At 29.9% G+C, this 13,676-nt stretch overlaps 1 protein-coding gene across 1 annotated transcript; it reads right to left on the reverse strand.

Moving 5' to 3' along the window:
- Window positions 1-841: 841 nt before the first annotated feature.
- On the reverse strand, window positions 842-11,454 carry LOC113362973 (1-phosphatidylinositol 4,5-bisphosphate phosphodiesterase gamma-1-like; the record flags this gene model as incomplete). Its single annotated transcript, XM_026605466.1, is given in 11 exon segments — window positions 842-1,005; window positions 1,075-1,138; window positions 2,840-2,920; window positions 4,656-4,903; window positions 6,693-6,852; window positions 6,913-7,116; window positions 7,198-7,357; window positions 9,707-9,827; window positions 9,896-10,109; window positions 10,638-10,877; window positions 11,389-11,454. Coding segments are annotated over 11 exon segments (1,722 nt in total), but the record flags the coding sequence as incomplete, so codon positions are not given.
- Window positions 11,455-13,676: the final 2,222 nt, after the last annotated feature.

Raw genomic sequence — 13,676 nt, forward strand, 5'->3', positions numbered from 1 at the left:
ATTGCCCTACGGGAAGTTAAAAACGTGGCTGAGATTTAAGTTTTTGTTAGCTGCACCGATTTCAAAAATGTGAAAAACTATTCCATAAAACTCGAAACTTAATCATGGGCTGAGCCATAGATAAATAAGCATAAGCCGTTTCTTTAGAATTAGTAGAAAAGTAAAATCAAGCAAAATATTCCGTTTTCATAATAAAAGCCTGAACATTCTTAAAATTTCATAACCATTTGAAAGATTTTCAAATGGTTATGATCAATTCAATTTTAATTGTTTCCGCACTCCATAGGGGCGCCACTAACTTTAGCAAGTAAATTTACCGCTAGGTTTAATCATAGATGAGATTTATATAAATCACATAAGAAAGATTAACTGGTTAACTTTAATAAATGAAATGAGAACAGTATAAAATATTTTTTCCACCAAGTCACAAGTATGTTTTCACAAAAATATATAAAACATAATATTAAACATTAAATGTGTATATTATAATAAGAGAACCAGTACTTTAAAAAGAGTGGTGAAGTGAGGCACAGTAGACCCTCTATTGAGTGCGGAAAACACTAAAAAAGGGGTAAAGCCCTTTTGTAATTCTGTGCCAGCCATTTAATGTAATTAAATATTGAAAAAAAAAATGCAATAGAGTTCATGGTTCAAACCAACATTCTAAAATATTGTTCCGACCCTCAATTTTTTGGTAATTAAATATTGAAAAAAAAAAAGGCAATAGAGTTTATGGTTCAAACCAAAATTCTAAATTATTGTAGGCCAACAAAAACTGGTTTAATTATAAAAATTTGTTACTGACTTTATCGTATATTTTTCAGCTAAGTTATTTTTCCACTTACTGTAATATTGACACAAGCCAATTCTGTTTTGAATGTGTTTTAACATTGTAAGGAAGACAACCACCACCCATCAGACCATCGTGACTTGCTCGAACATTTGCTAATGAGGGATATATCATTTTTATCAATGGTCTCTGCTCCAATAATCTTGCTGAAGCGTCTAGAAAACAAGCACTTTTCTGTTAATTCTAAAAATAATGCTTGGCTATACATAAAAGGCTTTACTTACCTCCACTTGTTCCACGAGGTTTTGTTCGTGTAGTACTTGTTAAGAATTCACCACCTACCCAAGACTAAAAATAAATATATTTATACAAATATTATATATTTACATTTACATTACATTGATTTATATTATTAACATAATATATAACATTGCAATAACATATTGCAGAATAATATTGAATAAATAAATAGAAAAAAATAGAAAAATTCATATTAAGTGCGCGTTCGTGCACTCTAATTATTACAATTAATGCATATATTATATGTGTGTTTAAAGTGTATCAAGAGAAAAATTTACTTCTAAAATAAACAGTTAAATTTTTTATCTAAATAGCTGTTTAATTCAAAGTGCAATCTTGTTTACTAAGTCGATTATTTCTTGTAACTGCCTTAAGACAAAATGCCACTTACACCTAGTTTTATTATTATATTTTACAATTATTTTTACAACTGCTGATAAAACATAATAAAATCTACACTGAATAATTATATAGGAAAGGTGAGAAATAATTCAATACATAATATTAAACATTAACTTTTATTTAAAATATAATTTTCATTTTTAATGCGGTCAGAATTTCACAACTCGGACATTATTATAAATATACAAATATGCATATTTATGTATATATATATATATATATATATATATATATATATATATATATATATGCATATACATAATGATATTTAATTTGTTAAAGATATGTAAATTATTCGATTTAAAATTTATAACCATATATATATATAGAAATTTATATAAAATATATATCGCTCTAAAGCTAGTCAGCTAAATGCATAAATATATTGGAAGTAATTTTCAAATATATATATATATATATATATATATATATATATATATATATATGTTGTTAATATTTAAGGGCAATATATCAATTTCAAAGATTTCTATATTTTGTATAAATTTTTATTTTAATCCATATGTTTCGATATATAATTTTATATCATCATCAGTGGTCACATATGGATTATAATAAAAACTTATACAAACTATAGAAATCTTTGAAATTGATGTATTGCCCTTAAATATTAACAACATACATTTGATATATATATATATATATATATATATATATATATATATATATATGACATTATTAATTTTTAACATTTGTATTTGATCATAACAATATTAAATATATTAATAATTTTTTATGGCCAAATTCTCACAATAAAAAGCAATAAATATCCAGGAAAAAACACCCACAAAACTAAATATATTATTTTACAATTCGGCAGTCATCTGACTAGCTAAATAATTTTATTATTTAACTTTAAGTTTATTTATTTATTTTATTTTGTTCAAAGCTTTAGTTTTTCTCATTGAAAAATTTTAATAATTTTTATTTGTAGTTTTTTCCTGATTTAAATTTGTTAAACATGCTGAATGATGACACACATACAGTGTCAAAAAGTATATAATAAATAGTTAATTATTTATTGCCTTTTATTTAGACTATTTGACTGCAAATGAACATTTCAAGACTACGCTGCAACGTCAAAGAAAAAATATAAAATTTATATATATATATATATATATATATATATATATATAAAGTGTGTTTATATATATCTTAATCGAATTGACAAACAATTTGACTATTTTATAATATTTAAAATAAAATACTATACTGTAAAATCAAGATCTCAATCAGATCCATATGTATCGTAATATATACATATATATATATATATATATATATATATATATATATAATTAATACATTACTATATTATATTCAATGTGCAAATAATAATCTCGTAGCCACATCACTGATTTTTTTAGCCGAACTCCTCAATGAAGAATTCAAACCATTGTTGCAACTTTCCTAAAAATATAAAAAAATGTATTATACTACGCTCTAAATAGTACATTTAGATAATAAGAAATACAATTATAGACCTTACACTGAATCACTCAAATCGGTTGATCCATTCTATCAAAATTGACTTCCATTTTCTCTAATTGTGGGATATGCTAAAATATTCACAACCCTCAGCATAGTAATTATAACTAGTGGGGTGCATGGCATCGTGCCTTAAGGCAAATTGCTGGAACTTCCCGTACCGTAATCAAAAATCTTGGCACGGAACCCAAATAAATTTACACAAAATGTGTACACACTATTAAAATCTCTATAAAATATCTGATAATTTGATATAAGTAAGTCCAATAAACATTTTTGACCGCCAAATGACATTTTTCAAACTTATTTTTATTGAAAGTCCATAACCGCTGGACCTGCCTCCCAAAAATTTAATCAGTAGTTCATCTTGTCAAAACAAGTAAAATGTATTTTAACTTCCCGGTTTCTGAACATTTTGGCATACCTCAGAAAAAATGGATGTGTGTGTGTGTGTGTATGTATGGATACAAATTTTCGCCCACGTTTTCGGGCGTACGGATCAACCGATTTGAATGGTTTAAAAAACATTCGATTCCTATTGATAAGGAGAAGAGCTGATTAGTTTTTGGCAAAGGCAGGTCCAGCAGTTACGGAGATAAGGAGCAAAGAGTGCAGAAAATAGAAATCGAGTTTTTGAGAGAACGGAGCATCCGATTTGAATGATCTAAAAAACATTCAATTAGTAATGATTGGGAGAAGGGGTTATTAGTTTTTCGCAAAGGCAGGCCCGGCCATTTCGGAGATACAAAGCTAAATGTACAAAAAATGGCAGTTTTTGAGAGAACTAAGCGTCCGATTCAATTGATTCAAAGAACTTTCTGCTTGTCTTAACAAAATAATTGATTTTGGAAAAAAAAATTGTACCATTTTTTTTTTTTTTTTTTAATTTTTTGTATATCGAAAATAATTCAGATTTTATTTTTAATTCTGACTATAGTTTAATTTACTTTGAACAAATAATTTCAACTCTACAATTCAGTTTATATAATTCTTATAAATAGTAGACAATGTTACAATATTTATAATAATCTATTTGAAAACATTCAATATTCCTCGAACATTTCGTTACGGTACGGGAAGTTCCAGCAATTTGCCTTAAGGCACGATGCCACCCACTTAAAAACTGAGTTACCGTTTTTGGCACTTTTTGCCCCGTATCTTCGGAACGGCTAGTCCTGCCTTCGCCAAAAACTAATCAGCACGTCTCCTTATCGATACGAATCGAATGTTTTTTGAATTATTCAAATCGGATGAACCGTGTTCCCGAAATCGTTGACGAAAATTTGTATCCGCACACTACACATCCACATACACACACACACATACATCAATTTTTTCTAAGGTATGCCAAAATGTTCAGAAACCTCTAAAACGTAAAGATATATAAAAATTTTCATTTTCGATTTTTTGCGATTACTATAACTTACCCTATGTTAGTTAAAAAACCTCTGGGTTCAATTTCTTCTAACATAAAGCAAAATGATATCGATTTCTTGATAAAAGATACTCTCAACCTGAACCGTAAAAATCCGAAATCTATATTGACCACTTCTCGTTACTAACACAACTAATATTTGCTGCAGCAGCAAGTTTTATTATTATAAACAAAAGTAATGGTATTACCACATACAATTCTTTCCAACTTCCATTAACTCACCCTAGGATTCCTTATAGAAATATGTATCAGCAAACAAGCTAATTCCAAGTCTTCGCTGTATCCATTTTTCAACTGAACACTTCTGTAACCGGTTCGAAGACATGTCACAGGATACGTGGCCTGTCCGATGAAATTGGGGTCTCCGAAGACATCTTCTTCTTGAACCACAAACCTCAGCAGAGCCAAATAGGGATTTGCTACTTCAAACTCGCAAACCTCGTTCCAGAGTGGATTGAAACCATTATCAGCTAAAAAGGAAAAAGGAAGGTAATTTTATAAATATATAGATAATACTTTAACCCTTTAACATAACCCTTGACCCTTTAACCCTTAAGCGTCGAATATAGATGACATCCGCAGGACAACCATTGTGTACGAGCGTCATCCATAGACGACATCAAGTGTGACAACCATTGCTTCAATATTTATTACTGCGATTGAGAATTATAATTTGTTATTGTAATATTCTTATTTTTTATAAGTGTAATTATTGAAGTAAAACTTCTTTAGACGCGACTAGGGTGTAAATCTGTACAAATGCAATGAAAGTCCGTTACTCCCCAAATGTTCGTCATTCGCTCTCGATGAGATCATTTCTATACGAGTTGATTGTGATTAGTCGTCGTGTATGTGAAAAGAGATCTGTCGTTGTATGCGTACCGGCATCAACGTTGTATGCATACCGATATCAACAAGGAAAAACGGCATAGATAAATAAACATTTTAAAGTTACATCGTAGTACAAATCTCGATTTAATGAAAAATGCCTGAATCAGAAGAATATTTTACTCTGTTCCTTGAAAATAATAAAACAAATTAAACATTTTTACTGTTTACTAAACGTTGGTTTATTGATTAGAAATTATTTATATATTATTCGTAGTTTCTATAAATCTTTGAAGTTAATAAAATGAAAAATATTTTTTAGCAAGACAGATATTACAGCTGTTCAAAGAATGAGATTATATCATGAGCAAAAAAGTAAAAAAAATATTAGCAGTCAATGAATGTATGATAATTTTAATTACATGAAGTTCTTCAAACACAATTACATGATGAGTGAGGATACGTAAACAATATTTGTTTAGACGTTGTTTAACATAATCCACTGTGTAAACGAATATTATAGGATTTATTAATCAGCAATTACTTCACTTCTCTAATGAAGGTTTATTTCTAAATGCTAACTATAATGACAAACCGATCATGTCATATTTGAAGTATTACTTTAATTACATTATTGTTTTTCCCAACAAGGCTAAAACGAAAAATTCCAAATGATCTTATAAATTTGTAAATTATTATTATTATTATTATTATTATAGTTATTATTATTATTATTATTACTATTATTATTTTTATTATTATATTATTATTATTATTATTATTATTATCTTACTATTTCTATTATTGTTATTTTGTTATATTTTATTATTTTTCTAGTATTATTTTATTATTCAGAAATTTTATTTATATTATTTATTAATTTTATTTTTATTATTATTTTGCTTATATTTTACATTAAATCATATTACGGATATTATTTTCATGTAAATTTTATCCTTTGCTCTTTTATTTATTTTATTTATTTAAATTTATATTATTATTTATCAATATTACTTGATGTTAATAAATTAGCAGTTGTAATAGTTATTGAAATTAAAAAAAAAATATTGTTTTTAAATATTATACATTTTTTTAATGCTATTATAAATATATAATTTATAATTTATTATTATATGAATGTGTATAATGGTTGACACTAATAAATGTGTGCATCACGAGTGTTACCACATTACTAATAAACATTATTCAAAATTGTTATGTGATGTATTTATTTTTACTTAAATGCCATCTTGTACAGTAACAAATGAGTTTTTTTATTCTTTTTCTAGCACTCTTTTTTTAAATATATTTTTATAGATTGTAAATGAAAAATCTTATAATGTTGTATATAAAACACTTAGGCGGCTTACCATCTCGTATAGTAGTATCATTTGTGCAGCCAAACGCTGATAATTAGCAATTAATAATTACCTATAGGTTTTGATGTCAATTTAACCCCAGAATCAAAATCAGCTCCGACCACTTCCACTTCTACATAAGGACTTGCAGTACCTCGACCACCCTTTCCACATTTTCCCAAATGCCTGGCTCCAATAACTCTTAACGTAATACACATTGGCTCAACACCTACCTGAGAAAAATTTCAATAATAAAGTAACAAAACTTGTATTTAAACCATTTATTTTATTACCAGTGAATTCTTATCATAAGGATTAAAATCATCCCTGAAGAAGAAATCAGGTTTGAGCAAGTATCCACAGGATCCGTTGTCTCTAAATTTAGCCCAATTCAATTGCATAGGCTTGTCAGGTGTTTGGTAATTCAAAGCCACCATTTGAGAACCACTGTTCCATAAAGATACCGGGTTGTAGTTTGATGAATCTATTCGTTGACCCTAAAAAGAATCAAGAAAATATAAATAGAAATATATAATAATATAGATATATTTATATCTGTATATATCTATTATATTTACTTTTGGGTAGACCCGGCTGAATTGTATTTGATGATACTTCAAGAAGAATTTGTTCTCCTGTTGACAAATAATTTTCTCTGCTTTATTTTCAGGAAATGAAGACATCTCGTAGAATGTGAAACCTTTGGTTTTTATTCTATCCAAGTTAAATGCTACTGATCTGTAAAAAAAATAATAAACTTAATATTAATGGACATTCCAAAAATGAATAAAGTGGACTAGTACTCTTCTACAGCATTTAGCAACATAAATAGATAGTTTATTAACTTGTAAAAATCTAGGATTAATTATAAACTATCACAAAAAAACCTAGATAATGTTATTGAAGTTTTACTTCTAATACAACTTCCAAATAAGTGAAATTCGCTGGAGTAAAATAGTCATTTAATTCTATCATCTTCTTAATGCGAATTTACTATAACTCATTAATCACTTATAGTCGGCCAACTTAGAACTTGTGCGTTCTGTCAATCCACAAAGATCTGCTGGTGTTCTATTAATCAACCAAGGACTACTAGGCCTTCTATTAATCCACCAACGACTGTTTAGCTTTCTATTTATTGACCAAAGACTGTTTGACCTCTAATTAAACGACCAACAACCACAAACGACTACTTGATCTTCTAATAATCCACCTGTGAGCTTTCTAATAATCCACCTGTTGAGCTTCTATTAATAGACCGAAAACTGATGTATTCTATTAATCAACCAAGACTGCTAGGCCTTCTATTAATCCACCAACGACTTTTTAGCTTCTATTTATTGACCAAAGACTGTTTGACCTCTAATTAAACGACCAACAACCACAAACGACTACTTGATCTTCTAATAATCACCTGTTGAGCTTTCTAATAATCCACCTGTTGAGCTCTTCTATTAATAGACCGAAAACTGATGGTATTCTATTAATCAACCAAGGACTGCTAGGCCTTCTATTAATCCACCAACGACTTTTTAGCCTTCTATTTATTGACCAAAGACTGTTTGACCTCTAATTAAACGACCAACAACCACAAACGACTACTTGATCTTCTAATAATCCACCTGTTGAGCTTTCTAATAATCCACCTGTTGAGCTTTCTATTAATAGACCGAAAACTGATGGTATTCTATTAATCAACCAAGGACTGCTAGGCCTTCTATTAATCCACCAACGACTTTTTAGCCTTCTATTTATTGACCAAAGACTGTTTGACCTCTAATTAAACGACCAACAACCACAAACGACTACTTGATCTTCTAATAATCCACCTGTTGAGCTCTTCTATTAATAGACCAAAAACTGCTGGTGTTTTATTAATAAACCAACAACTGCTAGGCCATCTATTAATCCACCAACGACTTTTTAGCCTTCTATTTATCAACAGATGACTGCTTGGCCTCTAATTAAATGACCAACAACCGCTGTGCCTTCTATAAATTGACCAACGGCCTGTGGGTCTTCTATTAATCGACCAATGACTGTTGGATCTTCTATTAATCGATCAACAACTGCTGGACATTCTATTAATCCACCAATGACTGCTGGATTTTTTATTAATTGATCTACAAATGCTGGGCCTTCTATTAATCGACCAACAACTCTTCTATTTATTTATTTATTCATCAATGTCGTAATCAATAATAATGAATATTATCTCAAGCTCTTGTCTGAATTACTATAAACAATTAATCGACCAACGACTGCTGTGCCTTCTATTAACCAACCAACAACTGCTATGATTTCTATTAACCGACCAACAACTACTGGAGCTATTTTTAATCAACCAATGAATGCTGGGCCTTCTATCAATCGACCAAGTGCCGCTGGGCATTTTATAAATCCACCAACTGTTGCTGGGCCTTTTATTAATCCACCAACAACTCTTTAGCCTTCTATTTACAGACCAACTACTGCTGGGACTTCTACTAACCGACCAACAACTGCTGCGCCTTCTATAAACCAACCAACTACTTCTGGGACGCTTATAAATCAACCAAAGACTGCTGGATATTTTAATTATCGACCAACTACTGCTTAATCTTCTATTAAAACAACCAACAAACAACTGAACCTTCTATTAATTGACCAACAACTGCTGTGCCTTATGTGAGCAACAAAAAAGTTTCAAAAGGATTCGAAAACTAACGGTTCAATGGAGGTTACAGATGAAGATAAAAGCAATATTAGTAACAAAAATGCAAGGATAAATTCACAAGTCCAATATACTCAATTACATCAGCAAAAAAGGTCAAGTACATTAGAACAGATTTATTCATTAAAACGAATTCTGGTTTTGCGTGCTAATCAATTATGGTTTAAACAAGATGTGAAACGATATGTCTCTTCATCCTATTTTCATTACCACAATATGATTTATCACTTCTTCTGTGCAGAAAGACTCCATGCACTACTTTTTTATATATTTCCTAAAGAAAACATTTCCTATTGTCACATATGAGTGCAGCAAGTTGCCAATTTTTCATAGAGCAAATGCTTTTAGACAATGAAGTATAATTTATTGCTTACCTGCAATATATAATTAAATTGCTCATTTCTTTAGCAACTCTCCAAGCGCGTTCCATTTCTTTATGCTTCGACTCTTTAGCACTTGCTGTTTGGGCTGATTCTTTCAAAGCGTTCGTCCACTCTACAAAAATAATATATATAAGCAAATATACATATTTTTATATATATGAACATTTCTTTTTCCCTTACCCAAGGCCTGGTCCCTGCTCCCGACTCCAGCTTCAAAAGCAGAACACTGCTCAGGTGTCTGCACCCTCAACAACCATTCTACACGTTGGCCCTGACCAATATTTTGAGGTCCGCCCACTGGCACAGGTATCGTCAAGGCTGAAAGTTCCACCACAGCACCCGTAAGGTCCAGAGAACCTTTCTGGAGGGACCCTAGCAGGAGTTGATCTGATGTCTGGAAAAGGATAGAAGACATATTCTTCAGTTACCAAGTGTTCTTTTAATCTAATGTATAGGCCTGGTTATCATTATTGTAAATGCACAATTTATGTGAAGGACAAAATGAATATTAATTACTATTATGCTTGCGTGCTCAATTTGTGCTTGTGCGTGCTAAAAAGGAATTATAGATGTCATATAAATCTTTTTAACTCCAGCAACTTAGTTATAAGTGTTTTCCTAAATCTAGAATTAAAAAAGGTCTACAACAGACATTGTGGTGTGCCAGAACTCCTATCGTGTATAACAATACCTTTTTCTTGATTCATTTCATTCCCCTTCTGGCTTGAGGCTTACCACACTTTTAGAGAAGAATTGTTTTAGTTTCACAATCATTCACATATTGAAAAAGAATGTTACTGATGATCAAATTAACCAGCAAACTAAAATTCATCTTACCCTACCCACCAGACAATACTATTACAAGTCTTTTCAAAACCCAACCAATTGCTCCTCTCTTACACCCTCCATCCCTTACTCTTACCTCGCTCTCATCCTCACTCCCATGTCCTCCTGGACCACCTTGGCCCCCCTGTCCAACGACACTGCTACAAGTAATTTCTTCAACGTAGTTACTGGGAAACCACAACTGTTTCCTTCCGCCGTAGTCTCCTCGCCACCAGCCCGCATCCGGTTTGCAGACGTTGGAAATGATGGCGTGTTTGCAGAACGACAGTTCGTCCTCGCGAGAAGCCCGATAGTCGTATAGGGCTTTCACAGTTATCTATATTTTTGGATGAAAAGTGATGGATGGCAATGATAATGAATAAGTAAAAATAAAAGAAATAAAATAAAACTGATAAATAATTTTATGAAATGTTAAGGTGATGTAAATGTTCATTTTTATGCTCGATAGAAACCTGCTGCTAACTTCATACGTGTTATAATGTTGGCAACACTGCATATTTGTTTTAGTGTCAAAATATCTATGTTTTAATTATTGTTTAAATGTAAATAAAAATTCAAATTAGTTATAAATTTAATTTTAATTATACTATAGTAGATGAAAAAAATGATACAATCAACCATCCTTTTATTGAAAAGGAAAAAAAACTAAGCAAGGTTTTATTTATTTTTAAATGGATTTTACACACGTTGCAACTAAATAAATAAATATCTATAAAAAGCTTCATAATTTTCGCAAAAAATGCATACATAAAAAGCACAAAATTCAAGCTAACTAACTATTCATAAAACTAGTAGAACGACTATTTTTTTTTCAAAAAAAAACTCACTTTTGAAGTAAATGCTGAGGGGTCCATGTAGCCAGGGGTTCCGTACACACAACCGTCGTCATTTTCCTAAAAATAAAAAAAACAAATCAATAGCTAATATAAATAATTGCAAAGTGATAAATAATAATTGAACTGGTTTTATAAATAACTAATTGTAAAACTATTAAAAAAAATAGTTTTTGGAAAAAGTTAATGTGAAAGAATGTTGTCAAAAATAAATATAGGGGCAAATAATGAATTAAATTCCATTTTGTATGTAAAATTTACGAAACAGTGTAACGTAACTGTTACGTATTGAACAAAAAACAAAGTATCAACGTTGAGGCCGATTAAAGGTAACAAATATACGTAACATTTACGTTTTATTAACGTAGCCACCAAATACGTAACGGCGTTTCTTCTGTGCTGCATTATTTTAATTTAATTAAACGTTTGCGGTTTACTGGAAAGTGTTATGTATATATACAAAGCTATCTATGAACTCTTAATACTCAAATTTTCTGATATTATTTATTTATTTATTTATTTAAATATATAGCCCACAGATTACTCCAAGAGGACTCAAAAATACAATTATTTGACATAATGAATAACAATTAAAATATATACAAAATTACAATATATAGTTAGTAACATAAAATGCTAAGATAAAATTTCATATAATGCAGAATGTAACAATAATATTTATAAACAGAAAATAATGAGATATTTGAAAGAAAATACAAAGATTAACTTGTGCAGATGGAAATTATTTGATTAGGTGAAGTGTTGTGAATGTCTATTTCATTATTAATTAAGTTAAAGTTAGAGGACATTAGTAAAATTGGCGAATTTAAGAGAGAATTAGATTTAGGGGTAGGATAATTGAAAAATAATTGTGAACGCGAAGATAGCCTTGGAACATTAAAGGATAGTTGATTGAGAATAAGAGGACAGTCTATAGAATTATTGCAAAGCTTAAATAAGAACATAATTGTACAGATAAATCGACGTGAGGCAAGGGAAGGAATACCAAATTCTTTTAGTAAAGTGTTGTGGTCAAAGCCACGTTCAGGGTAAATTTTATATGTTTTATAATAAAGGTATTTCAGAAATTTTCGCTGAAACTTCTCTATCGCATCAGAGTTGTTGATATGATGAGGATACCAAATAATCGAACCGTATTCTAATTTTGAACGTACAATAGAATAGTACATGCAAAGAAGTGCATTGGTAGACTTAAATTGTTTACAATTTCTTAGTATCAAACCTAAAGATTGATGTGCTCTATTACAAATATCAGTAACATGATCTGTGAAAACAAACCAGAATCAAATAGAACACCTAAATCGGAAATTTTATTACATCTATCAATGCTGGTGTTAGAAATTTTATAATCAAAAAGTATTGGAACGCGCTTATGTGTAAAACTAAGAATCTTGCACTTTGATATATTTAGATGTAATTTGTTATAGATACACCAAGATTGGAAAAGGTCAAGTTGAGACTGTAACAATAAGCAGTCATCAATAGAATTTATTTTGAGATATAGTTTCAGATCATCTGCAAATAATAAATGTGGACAGTTAATAGTATCAGAAATGTCATTAATAAAAATAATAAATAATAGTGGACCAAGAATGGATCCCTGAGGAACTCCTGAACTAATATTTTCAATGTTGCTCAAGAATCCATTAAGAAAGACAAACTGCTTGCGATTATGAAGATAACTCTTGAAAAAGTGAATAAGTGAAGAATTAAGACCAATCTTAGATAATTTAGTACGAAGAATGTTATGATCAATTTTGTCAAGAGCTTTACTGAAATCAGTGTAAATAACATCAACTTGTCCATTAGTGTCAAGATTCTCAGCTATATATATTTAATACAGATTAAATTTGTTATCGTAGAACGGGCAGGCATGAAACCATGTTGATTAATAGAAATTAAAGTTCTAACAGAAGGAATTAGTTCTCTATAAATAATTTTTTCAAATACCTTAGCAAAGTTTGATAATAATGATATCGGCCTGTAATAGTAATTAATGTTGATGTAACACCTTGTTTAAAAGTTGGAACTAATCGTGCAATTTTCCAACAATTTGGAAAAGTGTTTGTACGCAAAGATAGATTAAATAAAAATGCAAGTGGATCAGATAGAGTAGATGAGCAATCACGTATAAAGAAAGATGGAATACCATCGAAACCAAATATTTTGGAGTTCTTAAAACTGGCTATTGCAAGTTGCACAGTACTAGAATCAATTTCACCTATATCAATCATGATTCTATCATTATGATCAAATAAAAT

This window comes from Ctenocephalides felis, unplaced genomic scaffold (assembly GCF_003426905.1).
Source record: "Ctenocephalides felis isolate EL2017-DRISC unplaced genomic scaffold, ASM342690v1 CF-g0.4_SCAFFOLD_00845, whole genome shotgun sequence".
Lineage (NCBI taxonomy): Eukaryota > Metazoa > Arthropoda > Insecta > Siphonaptera > Pulicidae > Ctenocephalides > Ctenocephalides felis.